Here is a 23,719-nt window from a genome sequence, read left to right as displayed (position 1 = left end):
CAGTTACTTGCTTTTTGACTCTGAACAAGATGATTTGTGTCTGCTTCAGTGACTTTATCCCTCTGGAAGATCGGTGTGATACTACTTCAGTTAATGTTGAGAGAATTAATGTTTTCATCGTGCCTTTAAATTCTTGGATAAGAGGTCATACATGAGTAAACATAGTAGAATAATAAAACGATAAATTTAAATAATTCTCCTATTACATTAAACTTATCTTTTTATTGGAAGTCTGTGAAAGCCAAAAAATTGATACTCTTCAGCCATGTCGGAAGGAACTCTTATCCTGTACTAGCGGTGATCATTTCTGATGGCCAATTTTAAATATCAACTTTAGAGAATGAAATGTGATGTGTAATTAAAATCTGCTCAATGCGAGTCTTTGTGCACGTAAAACTGGATTGCTGGAATGTTCACAAAGTGAACATAAAAACGGGTCTGAGCACGGCCAGAACAAATTCTCTCAAACTTGAGTGAATACTCAGAAAATATTTGCAATATTCACCCAGCTCGGTTTTTGTTTGGTCTTATGATTTTTAAGGTCCCAATCATGGTTTTTAAGTTAGATGAGTTCTACTTAAAATAGATTAGAGGCTGTGATGATCAACCATTTCTCATTTATTTCTTCTATTTTATTGTTGGGCACTGTTAGCAATAATCTGTAATGGCAATGTCAAGTTTCGCTCCTAGCCATGGGGTGAAGTGAGGCCATGCATTATGCCAGATGGGTATAGAAATAGATGAGTGCATGCAAGAGTGCACATAACAACTGAGTTCATTCTCTTCAAATTGATAGCTAACTTTTCCTGAAATGATTCATAGAACTTTAATGAATCACATACATATTGTATGCCTAAAAAGAGGAAAACAGCAAGTTTTCTAAGCTTTCCATGTGTGTTTAGAATTTCAGATGTACCATAATACTTTTCCAACAGTATAGATAGCACTAAATTAATCACTGCAATTTGCAAATACTGGCTGGCAAATCAATTTGTAAGATTGTTCGTATATTTGGTAGTAGCCCCTTTCCACTTGTGGTTCGATAGCTTCAGTTGCATGTACTGAAACAGTGGCATATTTTGTGTTAGCTTACTGTGGAAATTCTGACTTGTATCATTAAAACATCAACGGATATGTCGATACTTAAAATGCTACAGCAGCATAGCTGCAGTGCTTCAGTGTAGACACTGCCTATGCCAGCGGGAGGAGTTCTCCTGTCTGCATAAGTAATCCACCTCCCCGAAAGGCTGTAGCTGTCTACTCTGGGGGTTAGGTCGGTATAGCTATGTCTGTCAGGTCTGGTCTATGCTACAGACCTATACTGGTATAACTGCATCGCTCAGGGGTGAAAAATCCCCACCCCTGAGCGACATAGTTATACTGATCAAACACTCTGTAGATAGCGCTATGTTGGCAGGAGAGCTTCTCCCACTGACATAACTACCACCTCTGGGGGTATGTATGTGTGGCTTAATTACACTTTATGTGTTCATTGAAGCTATAGTGGTGCGCCAATGCAGTGCTTTAAGTGTAGACTTGCCCTCAGGCATGTGGATTTTTCACATGCCTGAGAGACGTAGCTATACCAATGGAAGTTGCTAGGCTTGATCTATGCTAGTAACTTATATCAGTATAACTACGTTGCTCGGGGGTGTGGAATCCACACCCCTGAGCGGTGGCGTTATACTGACCTAATGCCCAATGTAGACAGGGCTATGTTGACGAGAGGGCTACTGCCTCTCAGAGAGGTGGAGTACCGTCACTGATGGGTGAAGCTGTCCCATCAATGTAGGTAGCGTCGTCCCTAAGCACTTTTTTTTTTGGTCTCTACTGCTGCCCAATTACATAGTTCCAGTTCCAAATGAAGTGTGTGGTTGACTGGTCAGTTCGTAACTCTGGTGTCCATAATGCTAAAGTTCTACTGAACGGGGTATAAAATGAATGTTGCATCCAAATATTACTAAATTATATATTGCAAAATGCAGACTTTAAACCTAGTTCCAGAACAATTTGGTTAAATGCCTGAAGATTTTCCATAATTAGCAACACTTTTCTTTCTTGACCCAACAGGTTTGCTGAAAGGATTGTGTCCCATGTTCTCTACAAGCTCCAATCCTTTCTAGCTCTATATAACAGCCTTGAGTAGATAAAGTGGCGTGTTCATTAACATGGTTTATATTACCTCATCAATACAGATGTGCAACTGTATTTCAGTTACAACATTTACAGTCAGTATCCCTTCCCCAGAGACGGGATCTGTTAATGTCTTATATTCCAAATCTTTGTTGACCGTGTCAAGAGAAGAGACACAAGGCGGGTGAGATAATACCTTTATTGGACCAATTTCTGTTGGTGACAGAAAAGCTTTTGAGCTTACACAGAGTTCTTCAGGTGCATGCATCTTGTCTCCTGGAACCAACATGGCTTAAACAACACGGCAAACAAATCTCAGAAGAATACTTTGATCCTAAAGGACTTTTAAGATGGATATAGAAATATTGTATATAAAAACTAGGGCTGTCAAGCAATTAAAAAAATTAATTGTGATTAATCCCACTGTTAAACAATAAGAGAAACAAAAATATTCAAATAAATGGTTGTTTTCTACATTTTCAAATTTTTTGATTTCGATTACAACACAGAATACAAAGTGTACAGTGCTCACTTATATTTATTTTTATTACAAATATTTGCATTGTAAAAAACAAAAGAAATAGTATTTTTCAATTTCCTTAAGTACTGTAGTGCAATTTCTTTATCATGAAAGTTGAAATTACAGATGTAGAATTATGTACAAAAAAACCCTGCATTCAAAAATAAAACATTGTGAAACTTTAGAGCCTAGAAAGTCCACTCAGTCCTATTTCCTGTACAGCCAATCACTCAGATAAACAAGTTTGTTTACGTTTGCAGGAGACAGTGCTGCCCTCTGCTTGTTTACAGTGTGATCTGAAAGTGAAAACAGGCATTCATATGGCACTGTTATAGCCGGCATCACAAGATATTTACGTTCAAATTATGAGAACAAAGAAACAGAAGAAGGGAAGAACAGAGCTGGGGTGTTTCTGGGACAGCCTCAGGCCTTGTGCTATGTCAGGGTTGGGGGCGGCCTCCCCACTGAATTCGTGTTGTGGGGGGAGCTGCATGGTGATCTCCCAACTCTGTGCAGCCAGTGGCTTGTGCTTCCGCCGCCTTGCTGGCGCCTCCACATTTATGTGACAAATAAAATTTCCAGAATTTTGCAATGCTGTGCGCATAATTATTTTTTTGGCACAGAATTTTTAATATTTTTGGTGCAGAGTTCCCGTCAGGAGTATATCTTGGACTTCTGAATTTCCATTTCCATGTCCAAAAGCTAATTCTCTCATTTGTGTTTTTATTTTTAAATTACCTTTCTTCTAATCCTACTGTCTGTTCCAGTTGCCCCCCCACCCCCATTTCTTTCATTCTTTTAAAATATCTATCTTGGAATGGCTGCTAATTGTCACATGCTTCCTTACCTCACTCAACATTCTGTTCTTGATCCTCTCTGAGCTGGTTTTTGTTCTCATTCTAATGAGACAGCCTTCACTAGTTTTTAATGACTTCCTTAGAGCAAACTTCAAAGGTCTTGCATCTATTCTTTATCCCTCTTGACTTATCAGCTGCTTTTGATGCTTTGAAAACTACTTTCTGTGCCTTCACTTTAACATGCATGTTTTGTTTTGTTTGTTTTCTGATGTAGGATTCCAATGATTTCCCTCCTGCTTGCTTGATACATCTTGGGAGTGTATTCTCTAAAGATACTCATCTGACTAGAATGCCACTCTTGGATCTGTGCATCTGCGCTCAAGCCTGATGGGAACTCCCGTAACTCAAACTAATCCTCAAGCTATACACTAGTTTTCCAAAGTTCGGTTCGCTTCTAACCACATTGAGCAAATTAATTGCCATGAAACCTCAACCAATGGATCATCAGCATTAGTCCCAGCTTGATGCAAGGCCATCTCACCATTATCCTCTTATCCTCCACCATATCATTTTCAATAGTATCTGTGTTTTGTTTAAAATATAACTTGCTATTAAAAAAAAAAAAGTCTTAAGGTGACTTCCTCTGAGGCACTGACTGCCAGTGGACTTTGGACCCTCCAGCATTGTCCACGCCATCTGGGCTTCATGCCCCTTTCTTTCCTTAGAACAGTTACAGCTGGGCCAGAGTGCATTGTTGTGGCTGGAGGTTTCAATCCCATTTTTGTACTGATGCCTGGTTCAGAGATTCTTTGTTTTTCTGCTTGCCTTGGGCACAGTTATTGGAGAACTTTTTCACTCATTAGTACCCATCAGGGTGGCTCGAGCTCCCTCTGTTGCGATACACTGCTGTGTGCTGGCATAAGAGGGTGGAGTTGCCCCTCACTCTCCTCAGTTCCTTCTTCCCCCTGTGACAGTTGTCGGAAAGATCTTAGACTAGTTATTGTAAATGCTTCCCTCCTTTGTATATATAGCTTCTTATTGTTAGGAATTAGTTAAGTTAGTTTTAGCTAGTTTTTGTCATAGGTCTTTTGGACTGTTTCATTTCTCCTTCCTGCAGCGATGCCATGCTCACCAGGGTTTAAGTCTTACGGAACTTGCACTAAACACAAGCTTGTCAGTGACCCACACCAAGCCTGTTTAAAGTGTTGAGGAGGCTCCCATATCAGTGATATGTCAGATCTGCAAGGGTTTTGAGTCTGCTCAAAGAAAAACAGAGCAGAAGGCTCAAGTGTCTATTTATGGAGGCAGCATTTTGGCCCCTATCGGACTCAGTGCACACTTAGAGCACCCTGAATACATCGTCCTCAGTGAAGAGCACGCCAAAGACGTCTCTAATCCCTCTGGTACTGAAGAAAAGGCTTAGACCTTCCTCAAGCTTGGTACCAGACTTGGTCGTGTCTGTGCCTAAGCCTAGTAAAGGCAGAGGCTAGGAAACATGCTGGGGAGAGTCTCTGACTGGAGCAATCTTCACCTTAAAAAGAAGAGTTTGTTACCTCCCAAGCCTGTGCCACATCCGTCGAGGGTGTCCCCTGAAAGGTCTCTGAGTCAAAGCCACTAGCTACTGCCACTGGCACTCCCATCTACCCTGGAGGCGTATGCAGCCACAAGAGACTTAGCTTCTCGGTGCCGGTACCCTTGGTGATGCAAGAAGGGTCAGAGTTGGTACCAGTGCCTGTGGCTCCTAACTCTCAGTGCCATTAGCTACCAAGCCTCTGCAAAGGCTGGTGCAGTCTAAGGGCAAGCCTCTACTGGTTAACCCAATACCTCCTTCCCAGGGCTTGGGGTACCTGTCCCTGATTGACTGGTTCTGTCCCCCACCCCCAATATCAGACAGTTCAGATGCTTCATCTTCAGACTCAGAGATACATTTATCTGTGTCTCATCCAAGACAGAAGACATACCCTCCATCAGAGACTTGGGAACATGGGCAATGCAGCAGCCTCAACACTGGCTTGCCCCTCCTCCTGAGGGACAATGGCCCAACAAAAGTTGTGTCCCAGTCCAATATCAGTGGCCATTCTGGGCACTGTGGGTCATTCCCCCACCCACTAGGTCTTCCTCTGCATCCTGAGTGACATGGCAACATTGACTTATGTCATTCAACACAACAAGCTACACCTTAGAAAGCTTCTTGCATGGCTAGCTGCTGTATACATCTCAGGTTGAAATCATCTGGGCAAGGTGATTTGGGTGCCAACGTCAGTTTTATCATTCCTGGATTGGTGGACTCTATGAACCTGTGTGTGGGGAGGGGTTCCCATGTCATGGGGATCCATTCATCAATAGGGCTCCGCTTTCTGGCTGCTCTGGTGATTAGCTCCTTCCAGGTGCTGTATCCCCTATAGTGGTCTTTCTACCCATCTCTGCAACTCTAGGTGCTTCTTCTTCATGACTTGGCCCTCAGGCCGGGTCACTGCATGTTTCCCCCTTCTGGGATATCAAACTGTCCCAAGCAGTCCACGCTCCACTAATTGGTCTGTGCCGCTTCTCCAGTGGCTGGTAGGTGAACCTGGACCCACCCTCTGCTCAGGGTTCCAACTCGGGCCCTTTCATTAGCAGCCAAGGTCTGACCTATCCTGTCCCTTGCTGCCTTTCCCCGGAGCCATTCCTACTTTTCTGCATTTGCCAGCCCAAACTCCCTCCTACCAGGGAGTAACTGTAGGGTGCTTGCTTCTGTAGACCCAAACACACCTCCCTTTTCCCAGGGAGTGATTGCAGACTACTTCTCTGCAGCCCCCCAGCTGCTCTCAGCTCTTGGGCTTTCTACAGTCCCCTCCTGTTCCCATCCAGCTGAGCCTCATCTGATTAATTGCTACCCCTTGCTCCTCCTCCAGGGGAAGCCTGGGCATTTAATTGGCCTATCTAGCCACCGTAACCCCTTCATGTCTTGTGTCAGGTAACTTTAACCCTTCTCCTCCCTACCAGCTCTCCATTTTAGTTACAGATGCATCAGACCTGGGTTGGAGAGTCCCTGCAGACTGATAGTCTCTGGGCACCTCAGGATCTAATGACTCTCAGAAATATCAGAGAGTTAAGATCTGTTCAGCCTTCCTCCAACATAAAGCAAGAAAGAGCTTGCTGCTTCTAACAAACAACTTTGCAACCATGTTTTAAATAGACAGAGACAGGCACGCTTCAGACAGCTCTGACAGGTGGCAATCTGCCTCTGGATCTTTTGCATAACCAGTTCATCTGAGTTGCTTACCTTCCAGGGAAGCAGAAAACATTGGTGGGTTGACTGAGCAGGACTTTCTTCAATCACCATGAGTGGTCTGTATTTCTGGATATTGACAAGTCCATCTTCCTGCTCTGGGGAACTTCCCAAATTGATCTATTTGAGGTCTGATTTACACTCCAGGGTTAAGTTGATGCAAGGCAGCTTATGTTGACTCAACTAAGGAAGCATCTGCAATTAAAATTTCACTTGACCAACGTAACAGCTCCACTATGCCGATTTAATAACTCTACCTCCATGAGCAGCATAATGTCTAGGTCGATGCAGTGTCAGTGTAGACACCTCATTGCTTATGTTTGTTACTGATTTTCAGGCGCTATCCCACGAAGTCTCACACCAATGGTACAATCAATAAAAGCACTTCTGATGAGGATGCGCACTGAAGACACAAGGAGTAAAGTGTAGACACATGCAAGTGATGTGATTAATGTGGCAGCTGTATGCCGACATAAGTTAAGTCTGCTTAATTTTATAGTGTAGACATGGCCTTCATTTCCCAGACCTGAAGAGCTCTGTGTAAACTCAAAAGCTTGTTTCTCTCTCACCAACTGAAGTTGGTCCAATAAAAGATATTACCTTACCCATCTTGTCCCTTCAACAGTTGTGGCAGTTAAGAGGAAAAGGATAAGAAGAGAAGGCACCTTGAGCAGAGGAAGAACTCAGGGAGGGACAGAAAGTGGGATAGTGTCCACCTGCAAGAACAACAAAAATAGCAGATCTTTAGAATCACCCCTTACCTCTTCTCCTGTGTCCCCTAACACAGGGTATGGGGAGCCATCACATACTGAACAGAGTTTGGGGGGCTTGCGGGGAAGTATGGGACCTGTTGTGGCCATTTCAGGTTTCATTGAGGATCCATACTCAAATTTTGGAATTTTTCCCTTCACCGTTTTCATATATTTTTGTGATATCAATGGTGGAGTCTTGCGTATCGTTTTTTTGCAGTGTTGCATTTTGATGAAACATTACATATTGATCTAATGTTTCTATGCAACATACAAGACAGAGTAAAGGATTTCATAATTTTTTTTGCTCAGTAAAAGAGAGAGTATTTATTTACAGGTCTCTTGAAAACTGCGTGATCATTTTTGTAATGCTGATAATTGTCATGTCAAATATAAGCCAAAGTACATCAGAATGCACACGAAATCTAATGGTGCCTGGTTGTCCGTAAGCTTTCCTGTAGAATTATCCTTGGAAAAACTTACATCATTTAGATGCTGATCCTGCTATAATACCTGGTATATTGAACTGTATGTAAAAAGTATGTTTTTTATCTGGTCTAAACTGGAATTGTCTCTTCAGTCAAGCAGTTTAGAAACTAGGCATTTGCACCATTCATTACTTCTGTGGGCCAAGATCATTGTACAACCAATGGCTTCTTGCATTCCTCTATTCCCCCACAAGCCCCATCCTTTCCATCTCTATTTCAGGGACTCGTTACAACCCCTTCTAACTCTCCCCTGTGAAAGGGATTCTGTGTCCTCCAGTATCCCCATGCTAGGGGCTGTGTTTAGCCCCACTTCCCTCTGTCCCCAATTCTTCCCTCATACCAGAGGCTCTGTGTGTGTCCCCATGTCCCCCATGCCAGGAGTTCTGTGTGCATTCCCTTCCACCATACCTCTCCATTTCCCCCCCCTCCACCTCACCACGCTTCTCCCTCTCTCCTTCAGGGTGTGATTATTTTGAAACTTTATTGGCAAGCTAGGGATAGCTGAAATGAGGAGTATTAGGCTGGAATGTGATAATGACTGCCATCAACCAGTTCTTTGATCTGTGCATCATTACAGAGGCAGTTGAAGCTGCTATCTCTGCTAACCAGATGTGTTCCAGGGTCTCCATGTGTCATCCATTTCCCCCTTCTGTTGGTCCGATTCTTTTTTCACCACAATCAAAAGGGTTCTGCCCACTGATGCTTAGAAAATGTCGCTGAAGTGTTGGAATTGATTGGATGCAGTGTTCCAAAGTTATTGTGTTACATCCAAACAGAAATGCTAGCAAGTTGAGTAGAAGACCTCATAAACTTGGCCTTATCATACTATGTTTATAGATGCTACATATAATATATTACTATTATCTGTTGCGATAGGCAGGTGGAGGACACATGATCTGATCCGGCATGGCAAATGATTCAATATCAAGCTTTGACTGTCTTTGTGGCACCATGTTTTACCTTAATGAGACCAGAACTGACAGCTTCCTCCAACTTGCTTTTAATGCTGCTTCGGGACAGACTACCAGAGATCCTCTAAATATGGTGCAATCAACTTCACTTAAAGCCATTCACTTTCACCGGAGCACCGAGTCTATATCACCCCTTTGATATGTCTGATCTCTGCCTACTCTAGAGGAAGCAGGAATTTGAGTTGCAAATTACTTGAAGTGACAAACTGTGTGTTGTCCTTCTGAACCTGATTGAGCAATTTCGGGCCAATGTTGGCTCTTACTGTGTGTCCAGTGCCTAGTACAATGGCACTACCATAATACAGATAAATATTTTATTTGGAGTTGACGATTGATTTTTTTTTCCCCAGATATAAAGGAGAGATTCACCAACTATGTGCTATTATTGATAGTATGTCTAAGAAATATGGAGCAGTTCTCATGGAATCCAGGTAATGACGCTATTGAAAAACATGTAATTTTTTAAATTATATACTTGTTAGTATGTAATTACAATAGTACAGGTACACATGTAAGGCAATCATACATACCAACACAGCAATCTGAAAGTCAAAAAGCGAGCAGTACTCTTAAAATCGGACTCCTATGATCTCAGATCACAAGATCTGAATAATCTGTTAACTATTTCATTTTCTGTGGATTGTGATTCCATTGATTCCAATGGAAGCATATCCCCTTGCACCATAAATAAACATTGATGTGTTTTGCAACGTTTTGAGTTACATTTTTTATATTTTTGAATCTACCAGTGAGAAATCCTGTTAGAAAAGTGTAGTTATTTTCTTATGCTAGCAAGAAAGGAACCAAGTATAAGACTGAAAATGTATTTCCATCTTGATTTTAATACTAATTAAACTTTTTGTTATTTTTAAATGCTTAATTCAAATAAACATTGGTGTTTGTTCTAATGTTGCAGGCTGGAAATGTGTTTAGTGATGTAGGGCCTGATTCTGTGCCTTTTTCTCTAGGACAAAAGGTGTTTAACGCATGTTGGCCAGCGGATTTATCTTAACCAGATAACCTGTTAAGCTGCAACTGCTTTGTCTACACTAAGTTTTAACACATGATAGCTATCACATGTTAAAAAACATAGCTTTTATCCTAGTGAAGATAAAGCCTTACAGTGCGGGGTCTAGCACAACAGAGCCTGATCCTCCGTAGGGCCTTTGGGAGCTATGCTAATACAAACAATTCCCCAGAGTAGATACTGTGGTAGGAATTCATCTCTAATAGTCACCCATTCATTTCTGAGAGAGAGAGAGAGAGAGAGAGAGAGAGAGATATAAAATGCTTTGTACCGTCGAAAGTTTGACTGCTGTGCAAAGCAGTAATTGCAAGTTTTCTTTACTTATGGGATCAAATTGTACAGTATAACTGATTTTTAATCTTTTCTTAACCTTCAGATCACCTTTGGGTGTTGTTTCCAGATGTTTGCATGGTCATTGCATCAGAAATTGCAGTGGATATTGTGAAACATGCATTTATAACAAAATTCAATGACATTACAGCAGATGTAGGTATACTATTGGATTTCTAAACATGTTTGCTCTAGTTGTGATTTACTCTGTTTTTAAGACCGCTATAAAATGTAGAAAAAGATTGAGTCTAATGCAGAAAATGTTGTAGATTATGTTTTTTGATATTAAAGTTAAAAAAGCCATTTCCTAAAACTCCAGTAATTATTTTCTTATTAACAGTGCACTTCTGAGGATTAATTTAATGTGCCTGAAATACCTTTGCTTCTAAATTCATAGTTCCAGATCCATAAATTAAACTTGTGACTGTTGTGTAACAACCACAATTCACATAATTTGCAAATCACTTTTGGGGCAGTTGCTAGGTCAGGAAAACATAACGGTAATGTTTATATTTTACTTTAGTCACCCAGACCATGTACATTTTTCTAAACAAAATGGATTGTGAGATACAATTCATGTTTTAGAAAAATCTTTTTCTCTGTGAGACTATTGAATCTTTCTGTTTCAGTGTATTTTTAAAGATGGAAACTGAGATCAGAAATATTTTTTTCCCTTCTGTCCCTGCAGCACAGAATATAAAGTAGGTTAATGTTGGTTTACCATTCCTGTAATTTCTTGGGGCATATATAGTATGAAATTTGTTTTATATTATATGCTAACATGACATATATAGACACTACACATGCTGTATTTGTCTTAGGCCTGGTCTGCACTAGAAAATTGTCTGCTTAAATACGTCACTCAGCATTGTGAAAAATCCACACCTCTGAGTGGTGTATTTAAGCCAATCTAACCTATAGTGTAGGCTGCTAGGTCGACAAAAGAATTCTTCTTTGAGGAGTGACCCTGTGGGTGCTCCACTTTAGGTGTCTTGACGCCCTGTGGTTGTAATAAGAGATTTGTGGTAGCAGTGCCCGGTTGGTCCACACATGCTCCGTAGCCATCTCACACCGCTCCAAGCAGTTACATAGCGGTGCACAGGCAACCATACTCCAGTTTCTCCTCTGCTGCCTTTGGCTTGAGTTAGAGTGATCAGCAGTGCCCTCTCTTACTTCAGAAAAAATGTACAGTAGATAATTCATCATAGTAGTATTAACTTAGTTGTAGTTAGCTTCCCTATCCCCTTGGCCTACTCTATTTTCTTTAATTTCAACAAAAAAAATTTTTTTTTCCAGTCTACCTTCCCTATTCACCCATCACTCCAGCAGGCCTACAGCCTTAGCCTCAAACAGGGTGTACCCCTGTTTTTCTCCAAGAGACTAACTCTCTCAGGCATGCCAGGCTCAGCTGCTTTTAAACACTGCCTGACTTGTACACTTTCCATACTGGTCTCTAACGGCCGCGCTCAGCGTGTCCGCTGCCTCAACAAGACGCACATTTACTTTAAAGTGCCCACACTGCAGAAAGCTGGCAGCTAAGACAAGAAAAGCCAGAGATCTCCAAGTGAAGCTCCTCATGATGGAGAAATTCCTCAGGGCAGCCGCCAGCCCCTAATCCTGAGTCCAAGTCACTTCCTGGCCAACAGTCGCCAGCGGCAGCCTCTGATAGGAGCCCTGCTCCAACAACAAAAGCGTGTTGCTAAGGAGCCTGCTCCTAGAAAGGCTACAAAAAAAAAAAGTGGTCGCAGACATCCTCGCACCAAGAATCACCCAAAAGAAAGTGCTCTCCAACTGAAAAATCTACCGCAGTATTGACAGCACCAAGAGCGCCGGACCACAAGGCACTGGGAACGTCTGGCACCGAGAGTTTCCGACAAGCTAAAGACACTATATGGGCAGGCTCTAATGGAGGTTCACACACTAAGGTGAAACCATCCAACTCAGCATCCACTGAGATCTCTGCCCAAGCAGTACAATGGCACCACCTGCTGTACCTATGCTGAACAGCTATAAATGTTCAGCACTGGCAGTTTCAAATCATGTTCCTGGGCTGTCCGCCATGCCATCTACAGCACCGAATCTCACGGTACCGCAGCCAGGGCCGGCTCCAGGCATGAGCCGACCAAGCATGTGCTTGGGGCGGCACCTTAAAAGGAGTGGCCAATCTTGGTTCAGTGGGGTGGCGCTCCAGGGGAAGGTATTGATTTTCTTTTTGGTTCGGCAGGGCGGTGCTTTGGGAGGAGGAGAGGTGGTTGGTTCAGTAGAGCGGTGCTGGGTTTTGTTGTGTTTTGATTTTGGTTTGGCGGGGTGGCGCTTAAGTTTTTTTGTTGTTGGTTTGGTGCGGTTGCTCTCCGAGCATGGAGGGGCGGGGTTCTTTTTGGTTTGGCAGGGCGGCGTTGAGGGAGTGTTTCTGGTTCGGCAGGGCAGCACTCGGGGGGGGGGGTGTGATTTTGGTTCGGCAGGGCAGCACTGAGGTTTTTTGTTTTTGGTTCGCTGGGGCGGGAGTTGTTTTTGGTTCAGCAGGGTGGTGTTTGGTTTTGGTTTTGGTTTTTTGTGCTTGGGGCAGCAAAAAAGTTAGAGCCGGCCCTGACCGCAGCAACTCCTGAGGCATGCAGACCTGATAGTGCTCTCAGTGCCTTAATCTCCTCTACTTGGCACCAAGGGCACCCCGTCCAGATCAATACTAACCCAGCTGACTACTCCCTGCCGATCAGCCCCTCTTATCTCCACTAATGAGGAAGAAGAGGATGATGCAGTAATATACACTCCTCACCCAAGCCAGGATCATCTCATAACCCACCACCTGTGGAGACACGAGAATGGAATAGTCACCCATGGGCACCGCCCCCATACCATTCCCACCTAACTGGTGATCGTGGAATCCATGGGCAACCAAAACTGCAGGCCCCCTAGTCCGCCTAGGTCCAAAATAGTCCGGTCCCTTCGCCAACCATCACAGCACCCTCAGAAACACAAGAGGAAGACGCTGAAGAACCCGAGGACATAGCCATACATGACACTTCACCACCTGCTTACCTCTCATCTTCATCACCAGATGAAACTGAATGCCACTACCCCCTACTATGGGGGATGATTTCAAATCTTTTCAGAACCTCTTCAGAAGGGTTGCTTAATCTCTAGGCTTTCCATTTACACAGCTGCCAGAAGCCCAACTTAAGCTCCTGGACATACTCCAGGCATCCCCATTAGCAAAGAGAGCCCTGCGATAAATGATGCTATTATGGAGCCTGGGAAAATCATCTGACAGACTCCATCTACTGCACTACCTTGCGTAAGAGGTCTGACAAAAAAATATTATGTGCCAGCAAAAGGAGCTGAATTTTTATTTACACATCCCACTCCAAACTCCTTAATGGTGGAGGCAGTCAATCAAAGGGGAAACAACACCAGTCTTGAATGACCCCATATGATAAGGAATGGAAAGGCAAGACCTTTTTGGGTGGACAACCTATTCCTCAGCTACAGTTCAGTTCCACAAGCTAACTATGTGGCCTTGCTGGCTAAATATACACACAATCTGTTCTCCAAAATGTCAGAATTTATTGAAAATTTGCCAGATGATAAAAACAAGAAAAATATAAGACACACATTTGAGGGGTGTCTCATTGCCAGGACAATCCTACAGGACTCCCTTGACTCTGCAGACATGGCAGCATGATCCATTGCCACATTCGTGATCATGCACCATGCATCCTGGCTCCATCTTTCTGGATTCCCAAGGGAGGTCCAGGATTCCCTTCGAGGGTCAAAAACTGTTAGCTGACAAAACTGATGTGTCCTTACAGACCTTAAAGGACTCCAAGATGACCTTAAAAACTCTGGGCATCAACGTACCTGCAAACAAAAATAAGGCAGGTTTTACAACCAGAGATTCCGGGCTACAGCACACTCTCAGCCCCAAAGACAGTACAACCAACTGCTTTAAACAAAGACAGCATAGACGTTGGCAGAACTAAGATCAGCCTTCAATGTCTCAATCATTCACCTCTAGGCAATCATTTTGAAGGTGTGGTCAGGGGCTTGAGGCCGCCACACTCTCTGACTCTGGAATCAGAAGCAGTCCACCACCCATTCAGAGACCACCTTTCACCATACTACCTAGTCTGGATCACCATCACAGCAGACAAATGGGTTTTAGAGATTATCCAGAAGGATTACTCCATCCTCTTTACTTCTATCCCACCTACCCACATCTCTTCCCATCCCTTTTCAGGGACCCCTCTTATGAGCACCCATTACAACAGGAAATAAACCACCTTGTCCAAGTAGGTATCGTGGAACCCATACCAGTGCAACACAAGGGAAGAGATTTTTATACACATTTTTTTCCTAACTCATAAAAAGACTGCTGGGTGGATACCCATCCTGGATTTACGAAAACTCAACAAATTCATGAGAAAAGAACGTTTCAAAATGGTGACTCTAACTACAATAATTCTGGCATTAGAGAAGGAAGATTGGCTCTTGGCCCTCGACCTTCAGGACACTTATTTTCATATTACAGTCCACCCATCAAACAGAAGATTCCTGAGATTCACCCTAAGGAAACAGTATTTCCAGTACAGAGTACTACCCTTCGGCCTTTCCACTGCCCCAAGGGTTTTTTCCAAGGTTCTCGCTGTCATTGCAGCTCAGCTCTGCAGACAAGGAGTGATATTTCCATACTTAGATGATTGCTTTATAAGGACACCAACTCAGCAAGAAGCAATAAACACCACACAAAAGTCCACACTGGTTCCTGTCCAAAAGATAGAATTCATAAGAGCCTACCTCGATTGTCTCACAGCAACAGAAATGTTACCCCAACAATGCTTTCTCATTCTAGTAAACTTAAATTCAACGATGATGGACAGCCCACAAACATCTGCCAGAACATACGTACAACTCTTGGGGCATATGTCAGCAACGTTTGTTGTAAAATATGCCAGACTCCACATGAGATGTTTGCAGGCCTGGCTTTGAACAGTATGTATACCCCACAGACACACTCTCAACAGATGCCTCACAGTGCCACACAGAGTAAGACTCATTAACATGGTGGACACAACCAAAAAATGTCTGGTCAGGGAGTCCCTTTCCAACAAAGAACTCCAAACATGACAATCATGACAGATGCTTTCCTAATAGGTTGGAGGGGCATATCTACTCAACAATACAATCCAAGGCCACTGGTCCTCAGCAGAGTCCAACTTGCACATAAATTTACTGGAGCTAAGGGCAGTCCGAAATGCATGCAACCCTCTAATTTCTCCCTCTAATCAAGAACAATGCTATCAAGATCCTCATGGACAATAGAGCATGCGTGTTTTATGTAAACCTCCAAGGGGGAATACAGTCATACTCCCTATGTACAGAAGCAGTACACCTTTTGTAATTGGTGCATAATGAACAACATAGAGATATCAGCATCCTATCTGCTAGGATGTCAGAATACAACAGTGGCAATTTTTCACAAACCGACAAGTGGGAGATGGATCGAGGAATTGTCAATTCATATTCAAACTATGGGGGATCCCCACCATAGATCTATTTGCAACAGCTCAGAATGCCAAATGCCTAAAATATTTTTCCAGAGTGAGATTGGGACTCTACTCTCTAGGCGACGCTCTCCTCATAAAATGGGAGGTGCCACTGATGTATGCATTTCCTCCAACTGTACTTCTAAGCAGAGTCATTCACAAGATCAGGCAGGACAAGTCTAGGGTCATTCTCAGTGTACCCACATGGTCCAGACAAATGTGGTTCCCATAGCTGCATCAGATGACAGTGAAACCACCTTGAACCCTTCCCTTAGTACCTAACCTTCTATCACAAGATGTGGGATGCGTCTGTCACCCCAACCTTGCAGTACTCCACCTTAAGTCCTGGTTACTTCATGGCTGACTGGGGTCGAGAAGGCCTGTTCTGAGGAAGTAAAAGATATATTACTGAACAATCGGAGACTTAAATACAAGAAAAACATATCCTTAAGTGGAAACAATTCTGAACATGGTGCCAAGACAAACAGATCTTACCAGAGTTGGCCCCCCTACCGAGGATCCTCAACTATATACTGGGACTTAAAAATACGGGGCTATCCACAAGCTCCATCAGAGTACACTTGGCTGCTATTACCTCCTTCCATGGCAAGATGGACAGGGTCGCTATATTTGCTCACCTGATGATTAAATGCTTCCTTGAAGGCATTGAAAACACTCATCCCCCCCATGTGGGACCTCAGCCTTGTTCTGCATGTATTCGTGGGAAAACTGTTTGAACCCCTTCCAACTTCCTCTTTGTTGCACATATCAGTGAAGGTGGCTTTCCTCATTGCCATCACGTCCACAAGACGGGCGGGAGAATTAGGTGCCTTAATGGCACACCCACCTTATGCAACATTCTTTAAATATAAAGTAATCCTAGGACCACATCCTAAGTTCATACCCAAAGTCACCTTCCCCTTTCATTTAAATCAACTCATTTACTTACCTATATTTTGTCTGAAGCCACATGCGGGCGGGACGGAGGCCTCACTCCAGACACTGGATGTTCACAGAGCATTAGCTTTCTATATTGAAAGAACAAAAACATTTAGAAAATCACCTGGACTATTTGTTTTCCTAACAGAACACTCAATGGATCAAACTCTCCCAAAATCAGACTATCCAAATGGCTATCTGGATGTATCCATATGTGCTACCAGAACAGCAATTTACAACCTTCACCAGGAGTTTGCGCACACTCCACTAGAGTACTGGCAGCATCTGTAGCCTGTCACTGACATTTGCAGAGCAGCTACTTGGGCATCACTCCATACTTTCACTAAACATTATGCTTTAGAACAACAATCAGCATCAGATGCTCACTTTGGACTTAAGCATTATCCACCATCAATAGGCCAACTCCGAAATCCTGCTCCTCCACTGATGGGCGCTGCTCAACAGTCAGCTAAAGTTGAGCACCCACAGGAACACTCCTCGAAGAAGAGGAGGAGGTTAGTCACCTTGTGCAATAACTGCTGTTCTTCAAGACAGTTGTTCCTGTGGGTGCTCCACTACCATCCCTCCTCCCCTCTGTTTCAGAGTTTCAGGCCAGTTCTCTGAGGTAGAGAAGGAACAGGGGGATGGTTGCCTCCACACCACTGTGTAACTGTTCAGACCAGCATGAGTCGCTATGGCGCATGCGCGGCTCACCTGGGCACTGCTACCATAAATCTCTGATTACAAGTGCAAGGCATCAAGACACCTAAAGTGAGAACCCACAGGGACAGCCATCTTGAAGAACCTCAGTTACTGAACAAGATGAGTAACCACCTCTTCTGTCCACCTAGCCTACTGCCTATTGGGGAGGTGGATTACCTATTCTGATGAGAGAACCCTTCCCATCAGTATTAGTAGTGTCTACACTGAAGCATTACAGCAGTGCAGTTGTGTTGCTGTATCATTTAAAGTGTAGACAAACCCTTAGAAACTGATGTGTGGACTCAGGTGCCCTTTGTAAATTTGAGAGATGTATTAGCATTTTCTTCTCACTACCTAAATCCTCTTTTAAAGAAGCGAGGTCAAAACTTCCTAAAGTAACTACAGTATATGGTGTAGAAACAAGTTTAATAGATGCACTTAATAAACTCCCTTATGCCAGAGGCATTTATGCATGCCCTACTTTCATGTAAAAAGTACAGAAAAAAGGAATAATGAAATGATAGCCAGAAATACATTTCAATGTGCTGAATCAGTTATAGACCATCCTGCAAGGTTATTATTTAACACACTCCTTTACCATATTACATGTAGATTCTAAAGATTTATAGCCATTGCGCCTAATTTTCAGAGGTGGTGAGCACATGCAGTGCTAATTGAAGTTTACTGGAGTAGCAGATGGTCAGTCCCTTTACCCTTGAAATAGCTATGTTTTCCTTAGTGTCTGAAAATATTACTTTCCTGTTTTCCTTCCCAGCTGCCTAATATAACATTCTATGGGATCCTAGGTCAGCATACGATTACAAGTTCAGTTATTTGTTTCGCTTGAGTCTAGTGCTTTCACGCAGCTTCTAATTTAAACTGTTAACTAAATGTAAAAATCATAGTCCTTCAAATTACAGTACATCCTTTGTACTTTGTGCTATTGGCCTTAACTCAAAAAGATCTGCAATTTAAATGAATAATAATAAGACCATAGAGATTGTCTTGTATTACTTTGTGGTGCTGCTAATTGTTTACAAGAATTAATTAGGTAACCAATACTTGACATTTACATAGCGTCTTTCATAAAGAGACTCTCAAAACTGTGTGTGTGTGTGTGTACACAAAACTAATTCCGTCACTGAAATGCAGTCAACACAAGGTGCAAGGCACAATCATTAAGCAGGATGCAGCAATGCATCACAACACCTAACTCAAGAAAATGAAGGGCACTATATCAAATTGACATTATTGAGGATATTTTGGATAGGCAGAATGGCTGGATGCACAAAAGGAGTTAGATGCATAAGTCTCAGTTTCAGGATCTCTGCAATGTAGAAAACTCCCACTGAACCCTGTAGGTGCCTTAACTGGCACCTAAATTTTTGCTGTAAAAGTTCCATATATACCTATGTTTCTGCCTCTGAACAAGCACACTGCAGCCCCACTCTAGGTGTCTAGACATCTTTCTCTCACCTAAGCCCCAGAGCAATTCACAAACCAGGAGAAGATAGGCATTTGGGGCCCAATCTAGTAGGTGCCTTCTGAGCTCACCTGCTGGACTAGCCTCTCATGTGAGTTAACATAAAATAGACCAGGATGGGGAGTAGGGGAGGAGGGAAAACCTCACTCATAACTTTTGGCCCAGTGATTAGGGTAGTCACCTGGGGGGAGGGATTTAAACAGGGATCTGCCACCTCTCAGGTGAGTACTGTACCATTGAATTATAGGATATTCTGATGTGGGGGCTCCCTCAGTCTCTCTTGTTGAAATTGTTCCACTATGAATATATACATTTCATGTTTTTTTCCCAGTCTCAGTCTCTGTGGCCCAAAAGAGACACTAATTATTTATCCGAAATGCAACAGACATCTATCCTGCTGAAGCTAACTCCTTTTTTGCATCCAGGCCACTAACTTCCTGTTTGGAATTTGGCCAGAACATGGGGTTCTTCATTCCTAAATCCTCTTCCAGATATCCCACTTGGGTTTTAGTTGCCACGTTAATCATCCTGGCAAAATATACATGGCCAGTTGGCTTAACACAGTTATTAATACCGTATTGGTGAATCTAAAATCCAAAAGTAAATGTATATACTGTAATCTAATTGTATCATGTACAGTTGTATATTTTAGAAAATTGGCTTCTGTTTGCTCATGTGTATACAGTATTGTCCTTACTTATGCAGCGGTATGTACCTCCATGAAACGGCAAGATTGAATGCATCAGTTCCTGCACAAATATTTTATCAATGAAATCCTGTTGCTGCTGTAAATTGTGATCTCATGTACATTAATCACACATCCAATCTGCTGGATTTGTTTTCCCAGGTCTACAGTGAGTACAGAGCCAGCTTGGCATTTGACCTTGTTAGCAGTCGACAGAAAAATGTAAGCGTGAAAATAAAAAGGGCATGTTCTTTTATTAGCTGCTGTCATTGTTTTCAGTACAGCACATGTCAGTGCCAACAGATATTCAGAAAATGTTCTCTTCTATAACACTGAAATTATATCCTGCTATTGTGCACGTACAAAACGAAATGAATATTGCACCATGATCTAGCCACATAACTTCTGTTCAGTTCTTCAGTTTTCTTGCAGTAAATTGCCTTTTATTTTTAAGAGCAAACTATGCTCGCACAGGTTTAATTATGTGATATGTTGGAAGTAAACTGGCTAAACAAGTTTAGCAGGGTTTTCCTGGAGTAATTTTGAACTACCTGCAGCCTTCCATAAAATAGATCTATTCTTCCTTCCCATTTAATCTTAACTATAGTAGGTCACCAAACTATGCTATCTGTACAACATTCATTGGTAATTTTCCTACTGCCATATGAATTGCCTATGCAAATCCCTCGTACCGTGCTTGTTACTCCTACATCGTGGATCTGCAGAGGCAGTACATTCAGAGAACTGAGATTACTGGTAAGCAATCTTCCTTTATCAAGCTTATGAATGAAGAAACATAAGTAAAAATCTTTCATACTGTGCCATGGACAAGAGGGCCTAAATTACCTGGAATACTAATGGAATCTTCATATTACAAATTTTAGGAATAAACTGGATAATTCTGAAAAGTCGTATATTTTATATTTTTGTGAGGGTGGCTTGAGGAAAATGAGTGCTAATATGATACAACTGTTCTTCAGCATCAGAGAAATTTCAGTACCACATGAGAATTCTCAGGCAAAGTAGACCACTTTTATAGTACCAATGAGCACAAAGCCCTTAATTGGCTTTTTAAAAAGGGATAAGGAGAAGTATTATCTTGAGCCTAATTACAGAGGAACTTGGAGTGACTATTGAAATTGCTACAATGGTGCTTTGGATAATCACCTTTTTTTCTTTTTTTCTTTCTTTCTTTTGTTTTTTCCCCTTCAGTGTGGATTTTTGCATGTTATATTTAGGGATCGAAACTGAATTGATAATAAAAAATCTCTAAGTGAAGTGGCAGTAATGCACTTTTGAAATGCTTTGGCATGATTTGAGGCATAATTTCCTAACTGCTCTTGATTTAGAGCTCTGTGGCTAATTTTAACAGTCGTATTAGTGCTAATTGTATTCACACAAACAGATATCTGCATTTGCATATCCATGTAGATTTCTGTGAAAGCAGTTGTTTACCAGATTTAAATAGTTGCTTCTTTATCAATGTAATGTATACGCTAGTAGTGATTGCTACCTTCCTAGAATGTGCGCCAAGCCAAAATAGGGAAGAGATGACTCAAATTCCAATTCTTTTTTTGCAGGCATACACAGATTACAGCGATTCTGTTTCCAGGAGAATGGGTTTTATTCCTCTCCCATTGGCTGTTTTAGTAAGTCGTGTATTTTCATTTTTCAGACCAAAAATCTCAGTGGTTAGTAAGAATTCTGCTTAGGGATAAAAGATTAATTCAAGGTCATAGAAAAATGCTTTATTTCTCTGAAGAAACTCAGTGTGAGACAGATGAGGACCCATGTCTTTGCCACCAGGAGACTGTATTATTTTTGGTGCTCTATTTTAAGGCCACATAGAAACTGAAGCTGGAGCGAATAAAGTGAATGATTATTAGATGTAGCTTCATGCTGGGAGCATAAATGCCCCAGGATTTATACAGGCTGATGTTAAGTTTCCTGGTAGAGTTCATGGTGTTGGGTTTTAACCTGTAAATGAGTTAGGTACCTGATTACCTAAGAAATGCTCTCTCTCTCTCTTTCCATTGCTGCCACAGTTAAGGTCAACATATACATTTTTGCTGGAGTTTTCTTCATGTAACTGAGAGGGAGCTGTCTATTTGGTTATATGGCCACAACCACCCTAATATCTGAGTGGGTCACAAACAATTAATTGATCCTCACAACCCTGTGTGAGGTAGGGAAGCATTATCTTCTTTTTATATATAAAAATGAGGCACAGAAACTAAGTGACTTGACTGAAGTCACATAGGAAGTCTGTGGCAGAGCCAGGCATTGAACCTATATCTCTTAAATTCAAGTTCAGTACCTTAACCACAAGATTGTTCCCTCAACTTCAGAATTCACTCCATTCCTTGGTCCAAAAAAGGCTTAGCACACGTCCAGACTAACCCGCGGCATCGGCGGGTTAAAATTGATTGCTCGGGGATCGATATATCGCGTCTAGTCTGGACGTGATGTATCGATCCCCGAGCGCACTTACATCGATTCCGGAACTCCATCAACGCGAATGGAGTTCCGGAATCGACACGGAGAGCCGCAGACATCGATGCCGCGCCGTCTGGACGGGTGAGTACCTCGATTTTAGAAATTCGACTTCAGCTACGTTATTCACGTAGCTGAAGTTGCGTATCTAAAATCGATTTTAATGCCCTAGGCTGGACGTGGCCTTAGTTTCTTTTGGACATGCTGGAACACCCTTCCTTCCCACCCCACCCCCTGTTATGTGGGAAGGAAGTGAGCTAAGGGTTAGAGGGCTTGACTGTTACTTCTGAGGAGAGGTTTGATGTATGTATAGTTGTTAGTAGGCTGCACAGCTCATTTTGTTGAAACAATTGTGTGACTGTGAAATGAGCTCTTCTTTATATTTTAACACATCTAAATGGCTCTACACATCTCATTTAGCACTCACCATAAGGAAAGTTTTATATCACTTGATACAGAGTCATGACTTGATGTATGTGTTAGTGTTTATCCTCCTAGCATAGAGAGTTAAAAATGCAGATTACTACTATGGAATTTATAATGACTTGGACCATTATATTGGAACAGGCTACCGCCATACTGATTGAACATTTATTCCTTTTGGCAAGTATCTTGATTGTTCAGTCAGAATAGCAAAAGCAGCTGGCTGCCAGGAAGCTGACAGTTGTGCAGGTTTTTAAGGCTCTTGATAGGAACATTTTTATAAAACACCTTCAGTGTTTTCTTATCATACCCTTCCTTGCACTGGTATGTTCAGTGGCTTAGGGCTTGTCTGCACAGGGTAGGTGATCAGAATAATTATTGTGGTATAAACTGTTCTGGATTAGCTCCCTGTGTTCCCTCTCCCACTCTTCCCCCTATGTCGGCATGCTATTCCAGAATTAGTCACTTTATTATGGAATAATTAGTACATTTTGTGATTTCTGAGCACGTACATTATTCTGAAATAAAGTGACTTTTATTCTGAACTACAAAGGGAACTGTTCTGGAATACCATTGTCAAGGTTTCTTTCCCCACTTTGAACTTTAGAGTACAAAAGTGGGGACCTGCATGAACACTTATAAGCTTAATTACTAGCTTAGATCTGGTGACACTGCCACCACCCAGAAATTCAGTGTCTGGCGCACTCCCTGTCGTCGTCCCCCCCCCCCCCCACTCCAGACTTTCCCCTCCCTGGGTTGCCTTGGGAGGCCTCACCAATTCCCTGGTGAACACAGATTTAAACTCCTCGGATCTTAAAACAAGGAGGAATTAACCATTCCTTCTCCTTTCCCCCCCACCAATCCCTGGTGAGTTCAGACCCAATCCCCTTGGATCTTAAAACAAGGAAAATCAATCAGATTCTTAACAAGAGAGCTTTTAATTAAAGAAAGAAAAGGTAAAAATTATCTCTGTAAAATCAGGATGGAAAAATGCTTTACAGGGTACTCAGATTCATATAGACCAGAGGGACCCCCCCAAGCCTTAGATTCAAAGTTACAGCAAACAGAGGTAAAAATCCTTCCAGCAAAAAGCAACATTCACAAGTTGAGAAAACAAACATAAGACTAATCCGCCTTGCCTGGCTATCCCTCTTAGTCCCAAGAGCGA

The 23,719-nt window shown here is 42.3% G+C and overlaps 1 protein-coding gene across 4 annotated transcripts in view; it reads left to right on the top strand.

The window, feature by feature from the left end:
- The window catches only part of TAPT1 (transmembrane anterior posterior transformation 1), a 111,043-nt gene that overhangs the window by 67,608 nt on the left and 19,716 nt on the right, over positions 1–23,719 (top strand). For all 4 annotated transcript variants that reach the window (XM_030565502.1, XM_030565501.1, XM_030565505.1 and 1 more), the window contains 4 exons: positions 9,280–9,360; positions 10,333–10,442; positions 19,798–19,857; positions 21,216–21,284. In XM_030565502.1, coding sequence (XP_030421362.1) covers positions 9,280–9,360; positions 10,333–10,442; positions 19,798–19,857; positions 21,216–21,284 — 320 coding nt within the window. The remainder of the gene's footprint in view (positions 1–9,279; positions 9,361–10,332; positions 10,443–19,797; positions 19,858–21,215; positions 21,285–23,719) is intronic.

The sequence above is a fragment of the Gopherus evgoodei genome, chromosome 5 (genome assembly GCF_007399415.2).
Source record: "Gopherus evgoodei ecotype Sinaloan lineage chromosome 5, rGopEvg1_v1.p, whole genome shotgun sequence".
In the NCBI taxonomy this organism is placed as follows: Eukaryota; Metazoa; Chordata; order Testudines; family Testudinidae; genus Gopherus; species Gopherus evgoodei.
The sequence above is the reverse complement of the archived record's forward strand: the minus strand, read 5'-3'. Positions and strand labels throughout refer to the sequence as shown.